Source organism: Capra hircus, chromosome 10 (assembly GCF_001704415.2).
Source record: "Capra hircus breed San Clemente chromosome 10, ASM170441v1, whole genome shotgun sequence".
Taxonomy (NCBI): Eukaryota; Metazoa; Chordata; class Mammalia; order Artiodactyla; family Bovidae; genus Capra; species Capra hircus.
The window spans coordinates 36,718-64,217 of record NC_030817.1 but is presented as its reverse complement, the minus strand read 5'-3'; the positions used below and the strand labels follow the sequence as shown (position 1 = coordinate 64,217).

The following is a 27,500-nucleotide window of genomic DNA, read 5'->3' as shown; positions in this document are numbered from 1 at the left end:
ATAAATATTTCTCCACTTTTTAGATAATGTTCTTTTCATTTTTTGGCTGCACCATGTTGCTTCCAGGATCTTTGTTTCTCGACCAGCTACTTGGCAGTGAAAGTGCAGAGTCCTAACCACTGGACAGCCATGAAATTCCCTAGATGATTTTCTTAATGTAAATTCTCAGATGTGAATTTTATGGTATTAATGAAACATGAATGTTTTTAAAGGCCATGATGCCTGTTGCTTCCCATAAAAGTACAAATTTAAAAATTCCACTAGTGTTTGTCTCACTGTATCCTCATCAGTATATTAATAAGTCTTGTGCTAACTTAATAGATGAAAAATAGGATCTTGGTTTAATTTGTATTTTTTATTAGATTACTAGTAGGTTTGAATCTTTTTTAATTTATTAGCATTTTACATGTCCTTTTCTATGACTTATTTTTACCCTTTCCTCATTTTCTGCTGGGAGTCTTACTGTTTTTCTTATCAACTTGTCTGATATCTTTACATAATAGCTATATTATACTTTTTGTCACATTGTCACATATCCAGTTAGTCACATTGTTTCCTCAGATGTTTATCTGGCTTATATTTTTTGGAGACATAAGTTTTGAATTTTTACATTGTTAAACTAATCACTTTTCTTTTTCTTTTACTGCTTTTATGTCCAGATAAATAACGTAAATACCCGACAAGGCACATAAATACCAAACTCATTGCTCTCCTTTAAAAAATCTTTTCCTTAGTTCCTCATGCCTACGTATTATTTTCTATTGTCAAATTTTATTTTTAATAGATAATATATTCATATGGTTCAAAATTCAAGATACACAACAGGGGAAACTGTGAAATATACTCTTACCTCTGATGTGAGATAGCTCCTCTCGGCCACTGCCCTTGCCAACCTAGACAGCATATTAAAAAGCAGAGACATTACTTTGGCAGCAAAGGTCCATCTAGTCAAGGCTATGGTTTTTCCAGGGGTCATGTATGGATGTGAGAGTTGGACTATAAAGAAAGCTGAGTGCAGAAGAATTGATGCTTTTTGACTGTGGAGAAGTTCACAGTTGATGCTTTGGTTGGAGAAGACTGTTGAGAGTCCCTTGGACTGCAAGGAGATCCAACCAGTCCTAAAGGAGATCCTCCATCCTAAAGGAGATCAGTCCTGGGTCTTCACTGAAAGGACTGATGTTGAAGCTGAAACTCCAGTACGCTGGCCACCTGATGTGAAGAGCTGACTCATTTGAAAAGACCCCAATGCTGGGAAAGATTGAGGGCAGGAGGAGAAGGGGACAACAGAGGATGAGATGGTTGGATGGCATCACCGACTCGATGGATGTGGGTTTGGGTGGCCTCCAGGAGTTGTTGATGGACAGGGAGGCCTGGTGTGCTGTGGTTCATGAGGTCGCAAAGAGTCAGACATGACTGAGCAACTGAACTGAACTGAACTGATGAAATATACTGGCTTCTAAATAGCCCGTTTCCCTCCCAGAGGCAACCAGTATTATCAGGTTCTTGTATATGTATATACTGGCAAATTCAAGTAAATATTCTTCCTTTTCTTCATAGATAGTAATATTCTATAAACGTTGTTCAGCACCTTTCCTCTTTTCTCTTAATAATTTACCTTTTAGATCATTCCATGTTAACTACATAAAGAACGTTTTCATTTTTGTGCCATGTGGTGTTTTGTTATATGGATTTACCATAATTTATTTAACTGTTTTCCTGTTTTCCTGGACTTGAGGTAATTTCTCATTTGCTGTTAAAATCAGTGCTTCAGTGACTGATCAAATAATGTCATTTTGTATGTGTGCAAGTGTCTGTAGAGTAATTCTTAGAAGGGGATTGCTGAGTCAGGAGTGTATTCATTTTGTATGCTTGATAGGCCTTGTCAAATTGCCCTCCAAGAGGTTAAACCAAATTACATTCCAATTGATTTTGTATTTACATGGTTAGGGTAACCAGACATCCAGATTTGCTTGGAATGGTCTTGGTTTTAGCACTGAAAAGCCCATGTCTGAGAAATCCCTCAATCCAGGGTAAACTGGGATAGTCATCATTCTTTTATACTTTCTCTGACACAGTGTGATAACATATTTCTACCTTCACATTAGCCTTTTGCTAATATATATTACCCCTTCCGTCTTCTTCACCTCAGCAGATCCTGACTTTTCTTTATCTTCCTCTACAGTGCCTGGTAGACACGTGCTACTTTGGAAATATAGACCTTGTTAAGACTTATCCTGTAGTGTGGCATTCCAGATATGCTATGAGTAAAATAAGGTGAAGACTGTTTGCCAAAGAAATACGTAATTTTTATAAAAAAATAAAGTTCATAAATAAAAAATGGGTTTTGCATGCAGAAATTTTGTACTATATGTATTCATTCTTTTTTAAAAGAAATTATTTATTTTTGTCTGCACTGGGCCTTTGTTGCTGTGCACGGGCTTTCTCTAGTTGCAGCGAGTGGACTTCTCATTGCAGTGGCTTCTCTTGTGGGGCATGGGCTTGGCATGAGGGCTCAGTAGTTTCAGCACAAGGGGCTTAGTTGCCCCATGGCATGTGAAATCTTCCCAGACCAGGGATCGAACCCATGTCTCCTGCTTTGGCAGGTGGAATCCTAACCACTGGACGAAGTCCTGTATTCATTCTTACTAATATTTTCTTTAATGGCTCCTTGCGTTTTGTTTCATTCTTTAAGAAAGCCTTCTATGAGATTATTGTTATTATTTTGCTATGGTTTTTCTTAATGATACTTTTTAATTTTTAAATTGAAATCTTTGACACATTTCAAATATATCTTGGTGTAAGATGTGAGGTATGGATCTCACCTTTTTTTTCTTCAGATAATTACCTACTTTTGTCTGTTGGTTGAATAATTTATCTCCCCCCTGCCACTGTATTGAAATGCCACCTTTATCCTAGGTTAAATCCCTTTAAGTATTTGGGTCTATTTCTGGACTTTATTATTAATATATTCTATTACATTCTGTTTGTCATACAACAGTACCGCTGTTTTAATTATTTATAATATGATTTAATATCTAGAGCTAGTTCCTCCTCCTTACTCTTTTCCAAATTTTCTTAGTTAGCTATTCTTCCTGGTTTATTTTTCCATCTGAATTTTGATGGAATTTGAACCAGCCTGTTCATATTAAAAATTCCTGTTTTTATTTTTAGTAACATTACAAAAATTATAGGTTAATTTAGGGAGACTTTGACGCTGAATCTTCCTATCTGAGAAAATGGTATATTTTTCCTCACTTGTTCAAGTTTTCTTTTGTGGACCTTAAAATTTTTTTTTCAGGGGACTTCCCTCGTGGTCTAGTGGCTAAAAATCCGTGTTCCCAATGCAGGGGTCCCCAGTTAGACCACTGATCAGGGAACTAGATCCTACATGCTGCAACTAAAGACCCCGCATGCTGCAACTAAGATCTGGTGTAGCCACATAACTAGATATATATTAGAATTCTTTTTCATATTTTCTTCATATAAATCTTTTATTTATTTTAAGATTATTCCTAGGTATTATTTCATTTTATTATAAATTTAATCTTACCTCCTGTTAGATCTTCTAATGTGATTGTTCCTGTGAATTTTAGAATTATTTCTTCTTGAGCACTAAAATCCCTTTGAGAATAATTGATAATTTTCAGTATTCCTATCCAAGACAATGCCTTTTTTGTTTTTATTTTTTGATATCTCAGAAAGGTTCCCTAATTTTTCTACAGATAGAATCAGAAACTGCTTATTATGTTATTCCTAGATTTTTATGAACTTTGTTGCTATAGTGGATTGGATCATTTTTTTCCATTTTATTTTCATTAGTCATCGCTGATACATAGAAAATTTATTTGAGTATTTGTCTTACATTTACCCACTTGGAATCTTTAAGATTCTAAACATATTTCAGTTTTTCCTCTTGGGTTTTCAGGATGCACATTTATATCATTTGTTAATAATGAAAGTATTTTTTCTTCCTTTTCTCTATATAGCTCTTCTATTTTACTAGCTATCTCTTGCGTTTCTTGCTTTTCCCTCCCCCATCTCTTTCTGCTTGGCCAGAAATTATAAAGCCATAGTAAATAATAACAATGATAATGGGTATCCTTGTTTAGTCCCTGACTTTTCTGGGAACATTGTTTTGCTTTATTTGTAGGACTCTTTCTAAATGAGCTATGGTTTCTCTATTTTCATTTATTTTCTTTTAATTTATTGGCCATGCCTCATGGCATGCAGGATCTTAATTCCCCAACCAGAAATCAAACCCATGGCCTCTGCAGTGGAAGCACAGAGTCCTAACCACTGGACCGCCAGGGAAGTCTCCAGGCTATAGTTTCTTTTAGATGGACTTTTAAACAAATTGAAAATAAAGTCTTTGTTATCTCTCAATATAATTTAAGATATTTTTTAGGAAAATAAATTTAAGGATGACCTCAATGTTTTATTATTGAAGTTTTTATTCTCATACAGTTGTATTATCTATGGATTATATATAGCCTAAATATAGTTAACATTGCTATTTGGCAGTAGGAAAATAAGATATTTTAGTTGAAAACTGCTTAGCTTTGTAAAAATTAGAATGTAATTAATTGTACTATATAACCACACTCAGAATAATTTAACTTTTTCTCTTTTTAACTCAGAAGTCACTTAGTGTACCTCATGTTCTTTCCCAGACATCATTTCTTGCTTAAAATGTGCAAGTACTAATTAATAGAGCTCCAGTTATTTGAACACAATAGCAGTAAATGTGACGATTATTTAAAATGGGGCCTTTTCTTTTAGAGTATTTAAAATTACATGTGTATTTATGTATTTTATCTAATTATAAAGTATTATTGAATTATTATGCTTTCAAGAATATTGGGGAGAAGACCAGGTCTCTATTACTCAATAAATACTTGTGTTTTGAAGTAGTCAAGAAAACCAAAAATATCTGGTCAGTTCAGTTCAGTCACTCAGTCATTTCTGACTCTTTGCAACCCCATGGACTGCAGCATGCCAGGCCTTCCTGTCCATCACCAGCTCCCAGAGTCTACTCAAACTCTTGTCCATTGAGATGGTGATGCCATCCAACCATCTCATCCTCTGTTGTCCCCTTCTCCTCCCTCCTTCAATCTTTCCCAGCATCAGGGTTTTTTCCAAATGAGTCAGTTCTTCGCATCCGGTGGCCAAAGTATTGGAGTTTCAGCTTCAGCATCAGTCCTTCCAATGAACATTCAGGATTTATTTCCTTTAGGATGGACTGGTTGGATCTCCTTGCTGTCCAGGGGACTCAAAAGAGTGTTCTCCAGCACACAGTTCAAAGGTATCAATTCTTTGGTGCTCAGCTTTCTTTACAGTGCAACTCTCACATCCATACATGACTACTGGATAAACCATAGCTTTGACTAGCTGGACCTTTGTTCGCAAAGTAATGTCTCTGCTTTTTAATATGCTGTCTAGGTTGGTCATAACTTCCAAGGGGCAAGCATCTTTTTAATTTTATGGCTGTAGTCACCATCTGCAGTGATTTTGGAGCCCCCCAAAATAAAGTCTGTCACTGTTTCCACTGTTTCCCCGTCTGTTTGGAAGCACAGAAGAAGTTCATAGTTAATGTTTTCACCTAATAAGACTGAAGTTTTATCACAGAGCAATACATTGCTATACATATTGCCTGGAATAATTTCTAATTTGTATAACAAGTCCAAAAAACAAATATAAATATGACTTTCTATATGTTTCATTTTATAGCACAGAAAAGCATTGTATAAGGACTCCAGTTGTAGAAAAGCAGATGTACTTTCCTCTTCAGCACTATCCAGTGAACAACATGGTAACAGGTAATTTAAAATAAAATTTAGAGTCAACTCAAGTAGGGAAGAAACAAGGGAATATGTTATACAAAGTATAACTCCCCTGCCATACACACTAATAGGAGACCTCATTCACACATTAAAAAAATTAATCTGCAGAACTGACCCCAAATAGGCCCTGTATTTCCTGTGTTAAAACGCTGGTCTATTGGTAAGGTGGAAACACATCCGTGTTTACATAAGACAGTTCCAGTTTATGCCTGTTGTCCTGGCATCAACTTTTGCTCTTAAGTGTCCCAATTTGGAAGATTAATTGTATAAAATGTTAGTGTTAGTTGCTCAGTCATGCCCGATTCTTTGTGGCCCCCTGGACTGTAGGCCCCCAGTTTTCTTTGTCCATGGAATTCTCCAGTCAAGAATACTGGAGTGGGTAGCCATTCCTTTCTCCAGGGGATCTTCCCGACTCATGGATCAGGTCTCCTGCATAGTAGGCAGATTCTTACCATCTGAGCCACCAGGGAAGCTAGATAAATTGCTTGAACAACCCTAATTATATAGTTTCCTTTGAGAATCTGATGAAACATAGGTCTCTTCCCCCAAGCATACATACATACATACAAACGTAACACATAAACTTTACATATAATTTAAAGAGGCTCACGTGTGCCCAGAAGCCCTTTCATGGGTCACCCAGATGTTGAAAGACTCCATATTTAGGTTTTCTAGTGCCCAGCATAAAAAGAAGACAGTTAATTGAGGCTGACATTGAGAGGGTGCAAACAAAGGAACTAGTTGAAAAGTGGCTGTTGAAATTTGAATAGTGCTAAGTGAGGCAAAGTAGGAGATACTATTTGAATAATTTAATGTGGGTAGTATTTAGTAGGGTCATCATTAATTTTAAAAATAGAGGGTTAAAAAATTGTTTTTAAAACACTACAGTTAAAATGTGTGGACTTTTGGATGTTTCATTATAAAATCATTTGTATATTTATCGTTTTATCTTTTTTAGCATTGTCATAATTACCTCTCGCAACTAGTTTACAAATTCATAAATGTCTTCTGTCATATTACTGTTCCTCTAACTAAGTTTATCTATCCACTTGTTTTATTAGTTTTTTCCTTCTATTCATTTGAGTAATATAAATGGCCTTCAGAAAAGCAATTAAGAACTTTGAATGTGTAGTTTGGGGCTGAGTGTTGGAGATATCAAAGAAAACTTCTATTCCAACTATGATAGTAGCAAAGTCAGTTCTGGAAGTCTTAGGGGCAACTGTTGGCTGCAAGGGACAGTGAACTAAGAGGGTGTACAGTTGCCCTTTGGACAGCAAGCGTTTGAACTTCCAGGGTCCACTTATATGAGGGTTTTAAAAATAATAGATGCTACAGTTCTGCATAATCTGCAGCTGGTTGAGTTTGCAGATGTAGAACCACAGATAAAGAGGAACATTGAATCTCCAGGGCTATACATTGTGAACGGATTTTTGACTGCTGAAAGAGTTGGCACCCTTAACCCCCACATTATTTGGAGGGTCAACTGTACTTAAGTACTACGGTTGGGAGTAGCTGGTTGCTGCCTAGATTTTCCCTAGATCTAAATATTCACATAAGATGTAGGTACCTTAAAAATGGATGGTTATGGTATAGTATTGGTATTGATTTTGCTTCAGGCAGCTCCATCACCACATACTAAATGTCTTTTGCTTATTTGGATTTACTGACTGTTTGATAACATAAAGACCAATAATAAATATTAAAATCAGCCATACAGTAAAGACATATGCTTAGGCTTGAACAAGTAACAATGCTGTTCTATATCTCATCGCCATCTTAATATTTAAAAAGACATGGCAGTGTTATATAAAACAAACTAAAAAAGAACTATAGGGATATCTCTGGTGGACCAGTGGTTAAGACTCAGTGCTTCCAATACAAGGGGCCTGGGTTTGATCCCTGGCTTCCCAGGTGGCGCTAGTGGTAAAGAACCCACCGGCCAGACATGGGATTGATCCCTCAGTCAGGAAGATCTCCTGGAGGAGGAAATGGCAACCCACACTAGCACTCTTGCCTAGAGAATCCCATGGACAGAGGAGCCTGGAGGGTTACAGTCCACAGGGTCACAGAGAGTCAGATGCAATTTAGCACACAGGCAGAGGGCTAGATCCCATGTGCTGCCACTAAGATCCAGTGCAGCCAAATAAAATTAGCAAAAACTGTAAAAATAATCATTAGTCATCTTTATAATTTTAACCTGTGGTAAGCTGGTATTGATTTTATTGGTAGAACTAAAATCTTCTAATTTTTTAATTTGTGAAGTTGAATAATTATTTTTTCTTTCTAATACTGCATTAAATTTAAAAATAGTGCTTTCTTAAAAGAAAGTTTTATTTAAAAAATTATTTAATTGTCTTTAATTTTGACATAAAGTGACAGTCTTTCCTTTTTTATCATGCTCATTTGCCTGTACAGGAAGAAATAACTTCCTTTTGAGAAAATCAGCATGTGTTAATTGAAAATATAGGGCAGTGGTAATCTAATTGAAAATGTAGGGCAGCAGCATTCTAATTTAGGCAGCATTATCAACATTTGTGACTATAACTTTACTGTCTCTTCCTCAAAATGGGTTGAGTTCAACTCAGTGAATGTTAAATATCTTAAAATAAATCTAGTTAGATGTCTGGTTTTAGAAAATACAAGTTGGAGTTATACCCTAGAACAGAGTTTCTCAGTCCTGGAACTGTCATATATGGCATTTTCAGTTCAGTTCAGTCACTCAGTCATGTCCGACTCTTTGCAACCCCATGGGCTACAGCATGCCAGGCTTCCCTGTCCATCACTAACTCCTGGGACCTATGCAAACTTGTGTCCATTGAGTCAGTGATGCCATCCAACCATCTCATCATCTGTCATCCCCTTCTCCTCCTGCCTTCAATCTTTCCTAGCATCAGGGTCTTTTCAAATCAGTCAGTTCTTTGCATCAGGTGGCCAAAATATTGGAGTTTCAGCTTTAGCATCAGTCTTTCAAGTGAATATTCATGATTGATTTCCTTTAGGATGGACTGGTTGGATCTTCTTGCTGTCCAAGGGACTCTCAAGAGTCTTCTCCAACACCACAGTTCAAAAGCTTCAGTTCTCTGGTGCTCAGCTTTCTTTATAGTCCAGCTCTCACATCCATACATGACAACTGGAAAAACCATAGTTTGAAATTGACGGACCTTTGTTGGCATTTTAGGCCAGATGATTCTTTGCTGTAGAGAGCAACCCTGGCCAGTGCCCATTAGATGGGGTGCCCAGTAGCACCCCATCCAGAAACATGCCCCTGTCCACCACATGACCCCCATGTTGTGACAACCAGACGTATATCCAGGTGTTACAAGTGTCCCATAAAATATCAAAGTGTTTTTGGTCTGTTTTTTGTTAATTTTTTTGCTTTTGACTGGAATTAAGTTCTCTCAGTCTGCTGTCACTGGTTATAACCATAATAAAAAATTCTGATTAACAGTTCGTATGTGGCTCAGTGGTGAAGAATCTGCCTGCAGTGCAGGAGATGCAGGAGACACCAGTGTGACCTCCGGGTCAGGAAGATCCCCTGGAGGAGCACATGGCAACTGACTCCAGTATTCAAGGTGGAAAAAGCCTATGGACAGAGGAGCCTGGAGGACTATGGTCCACAGGGTTGTAGAATCAGACATGACTGAAGCAACTGAGCACATATAGTTAATAAAAAGGAAAAGAATAAGTAAGAGTGATAAATTTCTTGCAGGCAAAAAATCTCAAGCCTAGACCCCCTTGCATTAAAGTTCTTAACTCCTGAACCACCAGGGAAGTCCCCAAACCAAAAAGTTCTGATAATTAAAAGCTTGGGAACTTATAAGAGATACTTTATTAGTTATATATTCAGTTCAATTCAGTTCAGTCGCTCAGTCGTGTCCAACTTTTTGTGACCCCATGGACTGCAGCATGCCAGGCCTCCCTGTCCATCACCAACTGCTGGAGTTTACTCAGACTCATGTCCATTGAGTTGATGATGCCATCGAACCATCTCATCCTCTGTTGTCCCTTTCTCCTCTCACCTTCAACCGTCCCAGCATCAGGGTCTTTTCAGATGAGTCAACTCTTCTCATCAGGTGGCCAAAGTATTGGAGTTTCAGCTTTAACATTAGTCCTTCCAGTGAACATTCAGGACTCATCTCCTTTAGGATGGACTGGTTGGATCTCCTTGCAGTCCAAGGGACTCTTAAGAGTCTTCTCCAACACCACAGTTCAAAAGCATCAATTCTTTGGTGCTCAGCTTTCTTCACAGTCCAACTCTCGCATCCATAAGTGACTACTGGAAAAACCATAGCCTTGACTAAACAGACCTTTATTGGCAAAGTAATGTCTCTGCTTTTGAATATGCTGTCTATGTTGGTCATAACTTTTCTTCCAAGAAGTAAGCATCTTTTTATTTCATGGCTGCAGTCACTGTCTGCAGTGATTTTGGAGCCCCCCAAAACAAAGTCTGCCACTGTTTCCACTGTTTCTTCATCTATTTGCCATGAAGTGATGGGACCAGATGCCATGATCTTCATCTTCTGAATGTTGAGTTTTAAGCCAAGTTTTTCACTCTCCTCTTTCACTTTCATCAAGAGGATCTTTAGTTCTTCTTTGCTTTCTGCCATAAGGGTGAAGTCGTCTGTATATCTGAGGTTATTGATATATCTTGCAGCAATCTTAATTCCAGCTTGCGCTTCATCCAGCCCAGCGTTTTTCATGATATACTCTGCATTTAAGTTAAATAAGCACGGTGACAATAAACAGCCTTGATGTATTCCTTTTTCTATTTAGAACCAGTCTGTTCCATGTCCAGTTCTAACTGTTGCTTCCTGACCTGCATACAGATTTCTCAAGAGGCAGGTCAGGTGATCTGGTATTCCCATCTCTTTGAGAATTTTCCAGTTTGTTATGATCTGCACAGTCAAAGGCTTTGGCATAGTCAACAAAGCAGAAATAGATGTTTTTCTGGAACTGTCTTGCTTTTTCAGTAGTCCAGTGGATGTTGGCAATTTGAACTCTGGTTCCTCTGCCTTTTCTAAAACCAGCTTGAACATCTGGATGTTTACGGGTCACGTACTATTGAAGCCTGGCTTGGAGAATTTTAAACATTACTTTACTAACGTGTGAGATGAGTGCAATTGTGCAGTAGTTTGAGCATTCTTTGCCATTGCCTTTCTTTGGGATTGGAATGAAAACTGACCTCTTCCAGTCCTGTGGCCACTGGTGGTTTTTCCAAATTTGCTGGCATATTCAGTGCAGCACTTTCACAGCATCACCTTTCAGGATTTCAAAGAGCTCAACTGGAATTCCATCACCTCCACTAGCTTTCTTTGTAGTGATGCTTTCTAAGGCCCACTTGACTTCTTCACATTCCAGGATGTCTGGCTCTAGGTGAATGATCACACCATTGTGATTATCTTGGTAGTGAAGCTCTTTTTTGTACAGTTCTTCTGTGTATTCTTGGCTCCTCCTTAATATCTTCTGCTTCTGTTAGGTCCATACCATTTCTGTCCTTGATCGAGCCCATCTTTGCATGAAATGTTCCCTTGGTATCTCTAATTTTCTTGAAGAGATCTCTAGTTTTTCCCATTCTATTGTTTTCCTCTATTTCTTTGTATTGATTGCTGAGGAAGGCTTTCTTATCTCTTCTTGCTATTCTTTGGAACTCTGCTTTCAGATGCTTATATCTTTTCTTTTCTCCTTTGTTTTTCACCTCTCTTCTTTTCACAGCTATTTGTAAGCCCTCCCCAGACAGCCATTTTGCTTTTTTGCATTTCTTTTCCATGAGGATGGTCTTGATCCCTGTCTCCTGTACAATGCCACAAACCTCCGTCCATAGTTCATCAGGCACTCTATCTATCAGATCTAGTCCCTGAAATCTATTTCTCACTTCCACTGTATAATCATAAGGGATTTGATTTAGGTCATACCTGAATGGTCTAGCGGTTTTCCCTACTTTCTTCTATTTAAGTCTGAATTTGGCAATAAAGAGTTTAAGATCTGAACCACAGTCAGCTCCCGGTCTTGTTTTTGCTGGCTGTATAGTGCTTCTCCATCTTTGGCTGCAAAGAACATAATCAGTCTGATTTCGGTGTTGACCATCTGGTGATGTCCATGTGTAGAGTCTTCTCTTGTGTTGTTGGAAGAAGTTGTTTGCTATGACCAGTGCATTCTCTTGGGAGAACTCTATTAGCCTTTGCCGTGGTTCATTCTGTACTTCAAGGCCAAATTTGCCTGTTACTCCAGCTGTTTCTTGACTTCCTACTTTTGCATTCCAGTACCCTGTAATGAAAAGAACATCTTTTTTAGGTGTTCATTCTACAAGGTCTTGTAGGTCTTCATAGAACTGTTCAACTTCAGCTTCTTCAGCATTACTGGTTGGGGCATAGACTTGGATTACTGTGATATTCCAAGGTTTGCCTTGGAAATGAATAGAGATCATTCTGTCCTTTTTGAGATTGCATCCAAGTACTGCTTTTCGGACTCTTGTTTACTCTGATGGCTACTCCGTTTCTTCTAAGGGGTTCTTGCCCACAATAGTAGATATAATGGTCATCTGAGTTAAATTCACCCATTCCAGTCCATTTTAGTTCGCTGATTCCTGAAATGTCGGCATTCACTCTTGCCATCTCCTGTTTGATCACTTCCAACTTGCCTTGATTCATGGACCCAACATCCCAGGTTCCTATGCAGTATTGCTCTTTACAGCATTGGACTTTGCTTCCATCACCAGTCACACCTATAACTGGGTATTGTTTTTGCTTCTACTGCATCTCTTCATTCTTTCTGGAGTTATTTCTCCACTGATTTCTGGTAGCATGTTTGGCACCTACCGACCTGGGGAGTCCATCTTTCAGTGTCCTGTCATTTTGCCTTTTCATACTATTCATGGGGTTCTCAAGGCAAGAATGCTGAAGTGGTTTGCCATTCCCTTCTCCATTTATATATTGCTATGTAACAAATTGCTTCAAAACTTAGCAGCTTAAGACAGTGAACACTTATTATTTTATAGTTTCTGAGGACCAGAAATCCAGGAGCATCTTAGTTGGATGGTGGCAGTTTAGTTGCTAAGTTGTGTCCAACTCTTGTGAGCCCATGGACTGTAGCCTGCCATGCTCCTCTGTCCATGGGATTTCCCAGGCAAGCATACTGGAGTGGGTTGCTGTTTCCTTCTCTAGGGGATCTTCTTGACCCAGGAATAGAACCCAGGTGTCTTGCATTGCAGGCAGATTCTTTACTGAGTGAGCTACGAGGGAAGCCTTAGTTGGATACTTATGTCTAATAATCTCTCTAGTAAGGTTGCAGTCAGTTTGTCAGCTAGTTTGCAGTCATTTTAGGGACACAAAAATCCATTTCAAAGCTTATGCATATGGTTGTTGGCAGGCTTTGGGTTCTTGTTGGTTTTGGCAAAAGGCTTAGATCTCACCAAGTGGACTTCCATAAGGGCTATTCACAACGTGGTAGCTTGCTTTCCTCAGAATGAGAAATGCAATGCAAGAAAGAGTGTGTTGAAGACAGAAGCCAGTGTCTTTTCTATATCCTATTCTCAGAAGGGACATATCATTACTTCTGCCAAGTGCTGTCAGTCATACAGAACAATCCAATTACAAAGTGGGAGGAGCCTACACAAATTTATGAATACCAGGAAATAGGGATCATTCAGGACCATTTGAGGGGCTGACTACCACAGACTCATATAGAATTGTCCACCAAGAATGTCTTTCTCAGGAACTCTCTTTTCTTCCCAATTATTTTGGGTTACATTGTCCAAAACATGAGCTAGTTCCTACCCCAAACAGTTGCTTTGGGAATTAATACCTGACTTGAGCTGGACCAATCAGTTCTTTGGATTTCTAGACATGGAACGCAGCAAGTCATGTTGTTCTTATTCAAGTGACCACACCTCTAAGATAAAAAACTTGAGAGCTATTGGTGGCTATATTTTCTACCCTGTAAAGAAAGTCAGCTTGTGTTGAGAAGAAAAATAATTTAAATTAATATGTATAGGAAAAAACTGGAGATCAGTGAGATGGCCATGAGAGCTAGTTATTTCTGAGGCTTAGCAATATGTATGCCTTCCTCATAGTTTGGTTGATACAGCAGTGTCTTTCCAGTAAACTCACCTTCAGCTAGTTTATTCTTTTTTAATCTTTTAAAATGGATTTTTATTGGAGGATAGTCATTTTATAATGTTGTTTTCGTTTCTGCTGTACAGCAAAGTGAATCAACTGTGTGTATATGTGTATCCCCACTTCTTTGGATTTCCTTCCAGTTAGGTCACCACAGGACTCTGAGTAGAGTTTTCTGTGCTATGCGTGCAGTAGGTTCTCATTAGTTTCTGTCTAAGATAGTTTAAATTGAGTGTCTGTCAGTTTCAGCCTGAAGTCCTAACTACTTCAAAACTGCTACAATAATCCAGTTTTAAATCGTAAATGTCCTATCCTTCTTTAACTTGCAGGAATAATTTTATTAATATAGTAAATATTTAAAACATTTCTATCCTCCGTCATATCTTTAGAAACTTCACATAGTATGTATGTGCAGTTAATTAAATGCTAATATTTTAATGCACTACTTTATTTTACACAGAAATCTAGCCATTAGGCAAGGACCATGAACAATATGGAGTATAGTAATAGTGCTTTAAGAGATATTCTAAAGTAAATGGTTATGTTTAAAATATCTATAAAGATTCTAATGAGTTTTATTGGCCTCATAGTTAATTTATTAACTGAATTTATTATCTGTTATTATAAACAAACTGTATAGATATACTATTGATGGTGGTGGTCTAAATTCAGTCATCCCTGAGCTTTAGCAGAATTTTTTTTCATATGGTATTTACTTTTAAATTAGGTTTCAATATTAGTATAAACCACAAACATTTATATTACACATAAAACATTATCACTCAGATAAGCAACTGCTATCAAGGTAATATTACTCAAAATCATTGAGTCTGTAAGCTCTTTCCATTCAGGTTTTCTTTTTGATTCTCATATCTATTTCAGATTATTAATGACATTGGAATTACTCACACTTACAACCTTTGTTGACTAAGTTGTGATATCCTTTTTCCTCTTAATTTTTTATTAAAGACTGTTATTTCAGTGTTAGCAATGCAGGAAGGTGTTGCTTGCCCTACTAGGGAAAGCTGTTTGTGTTAGTAGCTAGCTGGATAGGGAGTTCTAAGTGATTACATTCTAAGCCAGACACATGTCCCAGTTATTTTGGTCTAGGTACTTTTAAGTTCCAGCCCTAACTGGTACATCACACTCTCTGTAGTCAAAGTGGCTAATGAAGTATCTGGTGTTTTAAAAGAGTATAAGGCTAGGGATAGTGGTGAAGAGGCGAGGAAGGTGTTCCCCGATAGTTACCATGTTTTATGGAGAATATTCTCACTGGTATTTCTTCTTTTTACTTCTTTTCTAAAAACATTCTTTGGAAATCTTAGCTCTAATAAATCAAAGACCTTGAAAAGGAGATAGTATGAATTTCCAATATATATATTCTATTCTGTAGGTTATATATCAATTGATGCCATGAAGAAATTTCTTGGGGAGCTACATGACTTCATTCCTGGAAGTTCAGGTTATTTGGCATACCATGTTCAAAATGAAATTAACATGTCTGCAATAAAAAACAAATTAAAGAATAAGTATTAAGTTAAATATTGTCTTTCTATCTGGGCATTTATTTTCTGTAAACTATTACCAAAGATGTGCATATTTTTAAATTCTCCTCTTTGGGACAGGAGGTTGGGGGAATGGGGAAGAATTCTTTCTTCCTCAAAATGTACCTTTAGAAATTCAGAATCATTTTGGCTCTCTGTTTTTACATTTGGGAAGGCATTTTCCCCCAGCTTGTAAGGTTATGTCCACAAATTCTGAGTACATATTTGTTATGGAGTAATTATCGATGAAACATACTTCATGAATTCTCAGTGTCTCTCCCTCTGTCAGATATTCTTTTGACTTTAATGTTCTATTAACTATATATATATATATTTAAGTTTAATGCTGTAAATGATAAATTTTATGATTCTGGTCATCTTATTTTGATTAAAATCTCAGAATGTGATAGCTGAATTACTGTTTCTGGCTTGAAAAAATATGTTAAGAAGTAAGTAATTCACAGTTCATTATATGAACAGTTTCTGATCAATGTATCAGAAGTGATTTCATGTAAACAAATGTTAAGTTTTCTGAAATGAACCCACAAGATACCATACAATCACAGTGCTAGAAAGGACCTTAGAGAATATTGGGTCCAACTTGTTTGTTTTTAATGAGGAAATGAAGGCCCTGACAAAGTGTTTTGCTTAGAGTGACTAACTGGAGGCTAAACCGGGACTGGAGCATGGTCCTCTTTTAGCTACTGTTTGAACCATAAGAGCATACTGTGACTGGCAAAGCAGTAGACTAAAAGGAGCCTGGGGTCCTGAGGACATTGTGGAGATACCTGCCACCCCAGCCCTGGGTTGCCTACCTCTAGACTTTCATGTGACCGAGAAAAATGTCTTCTTTGTTTAAGGCACTTTATTTTTGTGTCTCTTTCTGCCAGACTAACCATAAATGAGGCATAAGAACAGGCTACTGACCTTGTTTTATGGGAGATAATTGTATGGAAGATAACCAGTTCTTTACATCTGTAAAGTGTTAATCTTGAAGTTATAAAGGTGACCTTAATAACATAGCATGTCTTTTACATTTATAGCAGCTTTAGTTAAAAAAAAATAGTTCTTTCAAATGGAGTATTTAGTTACAGTATTACTCAGCAATGTGGAAAACCTGAAAATAAACTCAGTGTTTAATAGTTAATGAATAGAATGTACCTTAAAATCATATTTCATTGATTTAATGGAATAGCCATTTTTTCTCTTTAACGTCTTTATTAAGATACAATCACATACCACACAATTCACCCATTTAATGGGTACAACTAAATGGTTTGTAGTATAGTGACTGAGTTGTGCAACCATTACCACAGTCTAATTTAGCCCTTTTTCATCACCCTAGAGAGAAACCCCTTGCCTATTGGGCCAGCAGCCATGCCACTCTACCACACCCACACCCCCGACTGGAGGCAGCCACCTGGTCTACTTTCCGTCTGTAGATTTGTCCATTCTGGACATGATTTGTACGTGGAGTCATGGAACACATGCTCTTCTGTGACAGACGTCTTTCACTTAGCATGATGTGGAGTTTATTCACATTACACTTTGAGGTATCAGTACTTTATTTTTATCACAAAGTAGTATTCTATTGTATGGACATTTAAGTAGAAAAAGATAGCTATTTTGCTTTGCCAGGCAAAGGGAGACACATTGGGCTTCTGCCTGAAAAAACTGTGTCTTCAGGAAGTTGTGTAATTTTAAATACATACTTTAGACGAGAACAAGGACTAAAAATCAGTGATCTAATAAGCATTCATATCAGGAAACTAGAAAAAAATCACCAGCAACTCCTGAGGAAAATAGAAGGAAGAAATAATATAGATAAGAGGGGGAATTAATGAAATAAGAAACAAATATATAATAGAAAGGGACAACAAATCAAGAAAATGTTTTCTTTGAAAAGACTAAGTAAATTGATACATTTCTAGCAAGACTAGTTAAGAAAAAGAGAAAGAAGCACATAAAACCAGTATCAGAAATGAAGCCAAATGTTAAAAATTTTGAGAGAAATTTGACCAGACTTAAGCCAGTAAGTTCAAGTATTTAAATGAGCTACCTAAATTCCTAGGAAATCTGTTTTACTAAATCTGACATGCAAAAAATAGGAAATATGATTAGTCCTCTAACTATAAAAATTACGAATTTACAAGATAAAAAGCTCCCTATAGCCCCATGAGTTACTGGTGTTGTGGTGCTGGCAAGCTATGTGCCTGCTTCCCCATCTCAGAAATGAAGAGAACAACGTAATGTCAGGGCTTCCTTGGTGGCTCAGTGGTAAAAGAGCCTCCCTGTCAGTGCAGAAGACAGAGATTCCACCTCTGATCCAGGAAGGCCCCACATGCCTTGGAGCAGCGAAGCTTGCGTGCCACGACTGTGAAGCCTGTGCCCTACAGCCTGGGCACCGCAGCTACTGAGCCCACGTACTAGAGCCTAGAGCCTGTGCTCCGCAGCCAGAGAAACCAGCACAACAAGAGACTGCAGAGCAGCTCCTGCTTGCTGCAGCTAGAGGAAAGCCCTCGCAGCAAGGAAGACCCAGCGCAGCCAGGAATTGCATCATTAGACTTTAAAAGGTAGCGTAATGTCATAGGGAGTACTTTGAGGATTAAATTCTGATAGGAGTGCTTTGCATATGGCCTGGTAGTTGGCACATGCTCTCTGTTTGCTGGCCATGAGTCTCCTTCACGGTCTGGGTGTGTACCACTGAATGCAAAAACGCGTTCTGTGGGCGCCCTGCTGTGCCTGTTCTGAGAGGTAACAGGGACTGGTTTCTCTTTTTTTTGAAGTAAAAGTGCTCAAGGGGAATAGGTGCATCTTAAATTTTAAAATAAATTTGATGGTCAATCAGTCTTGTCCTTAAACCAGATTCTCTCTGCTCTCCTTTTGTGCACCTGCCTTAGAGCCACCTTCAACTATTTTCTGTTGCTCTGTGTGCAGAGTTGCCTACACACCTCCAGGCATGAATCTTAACTCTAGTGGCTTGGAGAAGGCTATCGCAGGTTGTAATTTATACGTCAACTCAGTGAATCACTGTTTCTATTCTTCTGTTTCCCAGGCTATTATTGTCTGATTCCTGTTCTGACTGCTTCTGTGATCTCAGGGCATATAGTACCATCCGGGCAGAATATCACCTATGTCTCCTGTGCGACATAAAGTTCGTTTTGGCTTATCTGATCTCTTCTCATACTTTGTCACTCTGGGGCTTTGCTCAGATCTGGTTGTTGAACATTGTTTAGATTTGCTCTTCCTTGGTTGGAGGGCTCTTCATTCCTCTAGTCCCTGCCTCTGCTGCTTTGAGCTTGTGACACAGACTGACCCACCTCCCAGAATTCCCAGGTTTGTCTTTCCTCCAGTCGAGTTCTTTGCAGCATTGCCTTCTTAAATAAGAGCTTAAGAAGGAATGGTGGGATGAACTGGGAGACTGAGATCGACATATATACTCTGTGCATGCTCAGTTGCTAAGTTGTGTCCAATCCTTTGGGACTACACGGACTATAGCCTGCCAGGCTCCTCTGTCCATGGGATTTTCCAGGCAATAATACCGGCCATTTCCTCCTCCAGGGGATCTTCCCAACCCAAGGACTGAACCCTCCTCTCGCATTTCCTACATTGGCAGGCAGACTCTTTACCATGCATAAAGCAGATGGCTGATGTGTATACACTGCTCTGCATAAAGCAGATGGCTGATGAGAACCTGCTGGGCAGCACTCAGTGCTCTGTGGTCACAGAGAGGGCTCATGTATCTGCACAGCTGACTCACTTTGCTGTGCAGCAGAAACTAGCAACACTGGAATGCAGCTGAACTCTCACTTTTTATTTTTTTTAAAGAAAGAAATGCAAAAATAAGGAGCTGTGGGGCCCTCGCCCTCTCTGGTGGGGTTTTTTTCTCTGCCACACTGTAATGTCTTCCATGCTGCTCTTTGGAGTCCATTTAATTTCTTTGTCCTAATTGGTGTCTTCACTGTACCTCCTCTGAATTGTGTTTCTTCCTCATCTGTTAGATTTTTAAAGCTGTTTCTTTCCTTCCCTCTATTCCAATTATTCAAATCCTGTCTTACCTTGAAGTATCATCTCAAAGGATAAGTCTGAATAAAGCCTCTTTCGCAAGTGCCCTCTCCCTATAGTACTTTTTAAAGCGCTTTCTTTACTAAATCTAAAATTGTAAATATTTGTGTATGATTAATGTGTAATTCTTTGTGCCCTCTACTAAATACTTAGGGTCTGGAGGACAGGGACATTTCTTGCTTCTCTTTGCAGCTCCCAGAGCACCCAGCATGGTGCCTGGAATATGGAGGTTGTTCAGGAACTATTTGTTATATTGAATTCATGAACATGAGACCCCAGAGGATAAAGCAAGTGCTTCCCTTGCTTTCCAGCCTGAGACCAACAGCGCTGTGAGTGGCTTCATTGTTTAATCAGGAAATAGGTTGTATGAACCTGGATATCCCAGATGAAACAAAGTCTTCCATAAAGCATGTTCATCAGTCATGGAAGAATTGTCTCCTTCATTCATCACCAAACATCTATTGAAACTAAGTGCTAACCCTAGTGAAGAGAGAAGATGGGGAATAGGACAGATGCCATTCGGCACTAGTCATCTTGTTCAGGAATTCGAAACAGAAACGTCTGACTGTAAGGCAAAGTGAAATGGGTACTCTAATAAAGTATAAACGAGATTCTCTGAGAACACTAGTCCTTGATTTCAGGAGGGAGAAAGAAGAGGGACACTGGAATAGATGATGATGGCACAGAAGAAGAGCAACTTTGTTTTCACCAGTGGACTCATAGCATTGGCAAGTAGCCACCAGCCAGATGTAGCTCTTGAAGTGTGGCTGGTCTAAATTGAGATGTACGTAAGTATAAAATATATAGTGGATTGTTGAAAATGTAGTACAAAAAATTAATTTATATTGATTACATGTTGAAAATAATATTTTGAATATTTTGGATTAATTTATTAAAATTAATTTCACTTGTTTCTTTCTACTTTTAATGTGAGTTCTTGATGATTTATAATTAGATACAAGGTTTTAAACCCACGTGGTTTTGGTTTTCCCCATGATTAGAAACTATACATCCCAAAGATACATTCCTGTCAGTATGTGAAGGCTGAGAAAAATGAAAGACAGGGTAAATCTCAGTCAGTCAGTTCACTCAGTCGTGTCTGACTTTTTGCAACCCCATGGAGTGCAGCATGCCAAGTTTCCCTGTCCATCACCAGCTCCCAGAGCTTACTCAAACTAATGTCCATAGAGTTGGTGATGCCATTCAACCATCTCATCCTTTGTCATTCCCTTGTCCTCCTGCCTTCAATCTTTCCCAGCATCAGAGTCTTTTCCAATGACTCAGTTCTTCTCATCAGGTGGCCAAAGTATTGGAGCTTCAGCTTCAACATCAGTCCTTCCATTGAACATTCAGGACTGATCTCCTTTAGGATGGACTGGTTGGATCTCCTTGCAGTCCACGGGACTCTCAAGAGTCTTCTCCTGCATCACAGTTCAGCACTCAGCTTTCTTTATAGTCCAACTCTCACATCCATACATGACCCCTGGAAAAACCATAGCTTTGACTAGACGGACCTTTATTAGCAAAGTAATGTCTCTGATTTTGAATATGTTGTCTAGTTTTGTCATAGTTTTTCTTCCAAGGAGCAAGTATCTTTTAATTTCATGGTTGCAGCCACCACCTGCAGTGATTTTGGAGCCTCCCAAACATAAAGTCTGCCACTGTTTCCACTGTTTCCCCATCTATTTGCCATGAAGTGATGGGACTGAATGCCATGATGTTAGTTTTCTGAATGTTGAGTTTTAAGCCAACTTTTCCACTCTCCTCTTTCGCTTTCATCAGGAGTCTCTTTAGTTTTTTGCTTTCTGCCATCAGGGTGGTGTCATTTGCATATCTGAGGTTATTGATAATTCTCCCAGCAATCCAGCTTGTGTTTCAGTCAGCCTGGCATTTCTCCTGATGTACTCTGCATATAAGTTAAATAAACAGGGTGACAATATACAGGCTTGACGTACTCCTTTTCCTATTTGGAACCAGTCTGTTTTTCCATGTCCAGTTCTAACTGTTGCTTCTTGACCTACATACAGATTTCTCAGGAGGCAGGTCAGGTGGTCTGGTATTCCCATCTTTTAAAGAATTTTCCAGTTTGTTGGGCTCCAAAATCACTGCAGATGGTGATTGCAGCCATGAAATTAAAAGATGCTTACTCCTTGGAAGAGAAGTTATGACCAACCTAGATAGTATATTGAGAAGCAGAGACATTGCTTTGCCGACTAAGGTCCATCTAGTCAAGGCTATGGTTTTTCCAGGGGTCATGTATGGATGTGAGAGTTGGACTGTGAAGAAGGCTGAGCGCCAAAGAATTGATGCTTTTGAACTGTGGTGTTGGAGAAGACTCTTGAGAGTCCCTTGGACTGCAAGGAGATCCAACCAGTCCATTCTGAAGGAGATCAGCCCTGGGATTTCTTTGGAAGGAATGATGGTAAAGCTGAAACTCCAGTCCTTTGGCCACCTCATGCAGAGTTGACTCATTGGAAAAGACTCTGATGCTGGGAGGGATTGAGGGCAGGAGAAGGGGACGACCGAGGATGAGATGGCTGGATGGCATCACGGACTCGATGGACGTGAGTCTGAGTGAACTCTGGGAGTTGGTGATGGACAGGGAGGCCTGGTGTGCTGCAATTCATGGGGTCACAAAGAGTCGGACACGACTGAGCGACTGAACTGAACTAACTGTAATCCACACAGGCAAAGGCTTTGGCATAGTCAATAAAGCAAAAGTAGATGTTTTTCTCGAACTTTCTTGGTGTTTTGATGATCCAGTGGATGTTGGCAATTTGATCTCTGGTTCCTCTGCCTTTTCTAAATCCAGCTTGAACATCTGGAAGTTCACGGTTCACGTACTGTTGAAGCCTCACTTGGAGAATTTGGAGCATTATTTTGCTAGTGTGTGAGATGAGTGCAATTGTGAACATTCTTTGGCATTGCCTTTCTTTGGGATTGGAATGAAAACTGACCTTTTCCAATCCTGTGGCCACTGCTGATTTTTCCAAATTTGCTGGCATATTGACTACAGCACTTTAGCAGCAGCATCTTTTAGGATGATGCCTACCCCTAATCCTAGAAGGGTAAGTCTGGCTCTGGGAGATACTTAGCCCTGAATATCAACTGTAAATCAGCAAAAACACCTGAATTATAAAGACTCAGCTCAGAACTTTGTCTTGTATGCACATGCATGTAAAGCTATTGTGTCTCACACGCTGCCGTATCCCAAGGAGTTCCCGACCTCACAAGACTCGTCTGAGAATCTGTCACCCAGCCAGGGTGTTTTCCTTTCTTATTCAGCAAATCCATCCTTGTCTGGTCAGTGGGGTTTTTGACAGCATTTTGCTAAAGCCTAAAATTGACAGAAGCTATAAACACAAAAATCAATAATATATCTGTAGGATAGCAAGGCATGCCTAGAAATAGAATTGGGAAACTATCCTTCCATGATATGTCGAGCAATAATAAAATGCTTAGGAACAATGTCCACAAGAAAGGCACAGGATCTGTGTAAATAAAGCAGTAGAGTCATTCTGAAAGAAGGAATGAAAAATGCCAACAAAATGGAAAACTGCGAGAAGAATTAATGTATCAATTTCTCCCAATTTATCATGGAATTCATACAATCTTAAAGGACCACAATACTTTACAAACATTTTACCATGTTAAACAATTAGCACCATTCTCAAATTGGTAGCTTTAGATGAAATATGAGTGGAGTGTTACGTCCATAATTTATTTTGGCAGGTAAATAATGTTAAACTATATAAGCATTAGTCTTATCTTTATAAAAATAAATAAGACTTAATTGCATCTTCAAAAGTATTTGCATTCAGCTTAAGTCATTCTGAGTTCTTTTTATTTTTCATTCTAATTTATCTTTTAATTTTAAAGATAGTGTTGAAGTAATTTAATTTTCATTGAACAAATCGAGGTGATCTGTTGAAGGGAAAGTAATGTTTAGATGGAAGAAAAATTGAGTCATATTTTGTAAGCTTTTATTACCTTCATTTTAGCAAAATCACTGTTTTCAATTATTTATATAAATATCCCTTCTGTTCAACAGAACACGAAAGCTGTGCAGTGATAGCCTTCTTGGATATTTTGTCAAACTTCAGTCTCATGGCACTCATAATTTCACACATTTTAAAGTCTTGTCTTGAAGATTCACATATTATTTGATAGTTTATTGGCATTTATAATTTTAGCTTTAAAAATGTAAATGCATCACATACTCACCTCACTTGCAGTGTTGCCCATGACTGTTACGAAGAGCTGCTGTTAGGGTTCCTGAATTCATCTGAAAAGCTGGTGTCGGGGGGTGAGGACTGAGGGTGTCCCAAGGAGCTGGAATGGGGGCCGGGCACCTGGAGGAGCTCCGGCTCCAGAGAAACTATGGAGGGACTTTGACCACAGTTTCTTGACCATAGTACTTAATTTTACTGTGGTATCTTTATGCTTTTATTTGTACTTTTTGCTACTGTAATACAGACAAAATGGAAGACCAGTATTGAACTGTGGTATATTCAACAATGTCATACCACTTAAGATCTATCTGGTCTTTGGTGAGGATTATTCTTAACGTCATGCTCTATGAAGCTAAGCACTGATTATTGTAAAACCTGTTTTATATACATATGAAAAGGCAGTATCATGGGTCTGAAATGTTTCTGAAACAATCCCATAAGAAATAGAGACTGTTATTTATTTTGTTAATATTTATTTATTTTTCTGCACCTGGTCTTGTTTGTGACATGTGGGATCTAGTTCCCTGACCAGGGATTGAACCTGGGCCCCATGCATTGGGAGAAAAAATATTTTTTTCCCTAGTTTTTATTTAGTTGTTAGCTCTAAATATGGCAACTAAGGTTCTATATAAGACTAGGTCTGGATATGATGAAGAATTTAGGAATAGAAGTCTAGGAGTTTTGTTGTGGTAAATAAAGCAAACAGGGAGAAGCACAAGTAACACTTTGCTTTAAATGTGAGTTAAGTGCCAGTTCAAAAACAAGAAACGTGGTGAAAAAGGCCACTCCAGTATTGATTGAGGAGATGTTGTGTGATGGGCCAGGTAGGTTCCCATCCCGTGAACTGTACCTTCTAGTGGGCAGATGGGACACCTCATTTTCTGAACTCCAAGCATGCCCTTGATGTGTTTTTACTAGAGAGTGTGGTTGGACCTGTTTGAATTGCTGTGTGTAGCAGCAGAATCTGGTGAGTCAAAAATGCTCTAGTTCTGATGTTCTGTGGCTTATGAGGAAGGCCTTACAAACAGGTTTTGGTGAACAGATATCACTTGTGTTGTTTCCATTGAAATTCCAGTACTTTGGCCACCTGATGTGAAGAACTGACTTATTGGAAAAGACCCTGATGCTAGGAAAGATGGAAGGCAGGAGAAGGGGACGACAGAAGATGAGATGGTTGGATGGTATCACCGACTCAATGGACATGAGTCTGAGCAAGCTCTGGGAGTTGATGATGGACAGGGAAGCCTGGCAAGCTACAGTCCATGGGCTCGCAAAGAGTCAGACACGACTGATTGACTGAACTGAACTGCTGATTCCATTAAATATTAACAGTTCTGTGATGAGGCAGAACCAAACAGGGTCAAAACCATACGTGGATCATTGGAGTTAGACTTTTAAAAAAGTTTATTTATGTATTTGTCTATTTATGGCTGTGTGGGGTCTTTGCTGCTGTGCGGGCTTTTCTCTAGTTACGGAGAAGGGGGGCTACTCCCCAGCTGCAGTGCATGGGCTTCTCACTGCAGCGGCTTCTCTTTTGTGGCGTGCAGGTTTCTGTACTTGCGGCACGTGGGCTCAGAAGTTGCAGCTCCTGGGCTCTGTGGTGTGTGTTCTCAGTAGTGAAGCCCAGGGGCTTAGTTGCCCAACAGCATATGGGATCTTCCTGGACCAGGGATGGAATGCGTGTTCCCTGCACTGGCAGGTGGATTCTTTACCCCTGAGCCACCAGGGAAGCCTTGAAGTTAGGCTTTTAATAAGTGAGCCTCAAAAAGAAATAACATCTTCATGGATGATGATGGACATCTTACTTGCATTCATCTCTTTAATAATAATCTTTGTTATTTGTTGAATGTTTGCTGTGTACCACACACTTTAAATGCATTTTCCAATTTGTTATGTAATTGTACCAAAGATATGTTGGATATTGATGTTTAATGTCTCATTGTCAAGTAATGGACACTCACCACCATCTATTAATACTCTCTCTGTTTCCGTGAGCTCAGCTTCTCTGGCTTAATCCTGTTATGGAAGGCTTGCAAGACACACATCTCAGCAGATTATAGTTGAGGATTTTCTTCTAATGTATTCTTTTATCATTCACTTTTAATATTTTTGTGTTATGTCTATTGGTGTTGTTTCTTACTGAAATTAGTCAATTTCTACTTAAGTACATCTCATGACATCAACATATTTGTGAATTCTATAATTGTAGCTTAAATTATGGATGATAATTTGGCATGAATTATTTTTTTAAAATTTTGTAATCGTGTTTTTATTTAAGTTTTATGCAAAGTTTTCTTCTGATCATCACTTTATCCTTTCTGAGCTGTCTGTGATTTTTATCTGTTTCTTACAACTTAACTTGATTTGTTAAAAAAAAATCACACTATCCAGGTGGCAGGTAAAATACTCTCTATTATTTTTAGGTAAGGAAAGGGAGAGATGAATTCTCTGGTGGTCCAGTGGTAAAGGCTCCATACTTCCACTGCAGGGGGCTCAGGTTTGATCCCTGGTCGGGAAACTAAGATCTCATATGCCGCCAGGCAACTAAGCCCACGAGCCACAACCGGAGAAGAGCCGTGTGCTGCAAGAAGGCCCAGCACAGGAAAAATAAAAAATAAAAATGTTTCCCCCTCCTGCGCCCCACCACATCCCATCTCTCTAGACTGATACATACGTGTACTCGTGGCTGATGCACATTGTTGTCCGGGAGAAACTAACAAAACACTGTAAAGCAATTTTTCTCCAAACGAAAAAAAATTTTTTTAAAGTAATATCAGCTCCCCCGCCCCCAAATATCACTGGAATATGTAATGAAGGTATATGGGTCAAAATTCAATTATCTGAATAATAACACATAAATTTAAATGAGAAAGAAATTGAAAAGCCATGAACTTTGCTTATCTTTCTGGCTTATACATCAACCCTTTCCCTTCCCAATGGTTGGGGGTGGAAATCTCATGCACTAAAACAGAATATATTTGAGAAAGACAAGTATTTGAGAAGAATTGGATCACATTTATAAATACTTATTGGCTTGTGCAGATTCAATAGCAAAATCACTTTATGAATTTTTGGCTTTTTCTCTCATGAACACTTTCTAAATGACTCAAGGTGCTGTCATTGGTAACTCACATGGAGCCTGGCTATTTTTAAGTATTGTTTCAAAATTCAGAAAGGCAAGTAAATACATATACACGTGTTTGTGTATTCATTAAAGCTTTCATTTAAAGTCAATAGCAAAGGAATACATTAACTCTTTTGCTCCAGGGAGTATTCAGCATTGGTGATGGTTGTTTAGCTGCTAAGTCATGTCCAACTCTTGTGACTCCATGGACTGTAGACCACCAGGCTTCTCTGTCCATGGGATTCTCCAGGCAAGAATATTGGACTGGGCTGCCATGCCCTCCTCCAGGGGAGCTTCCCGACCCAGCGATTGAACCTGTATCTCCTCCACTGGCAGGCAGATTCTTTGCCATTGAGCCACCAGGAAAGTCCATTTTCAATAATAAGTGACTGCAGTTACTGTCCATTTTGAGCTGAACAAGGTAATACAACCCAATTTTTTATTTTTCTATTAATGAAACAATAGTTAATGTGATGAACTAAGGGTAAAATCATCTCTGAAACCGTGTATCAGAGAAGAAATATCTAGTTAAATTAACTTTCGACACAAGAAGTCCCTGAAGTGGTGATCTGATGATTAAAGTA

The 27,500-nt window shown here is 38.7% G+C and overlaps 1 protein-coding gene across 1 annotated transcript in view; it reads left to right on the top strand.

Annotated features, from left to right (window-relative positions):
- Window positions 1-15,493, top strand: part of TERB2 (telomere repeat binding bouquet formation protein 2) — a 36,797-nt gene extending 21,304 nt beyond the window's left edge. The window contains exons 6-7 of the mRNA XM_005686226.2: window positions 5,728-5,816; window positions 15,345-15,493. Of these exons, the coding sequence (XP_005686283.2) occupies window positions 5,728-5,816; window positions 15,345-15,487 (232 nt within the window). The 3' untranslated portion in view covers window positions 15,488-15,493. The remainder of the gene's footprint in view (window positions 1-5,727; window positions 5,817-15,344) is intronic.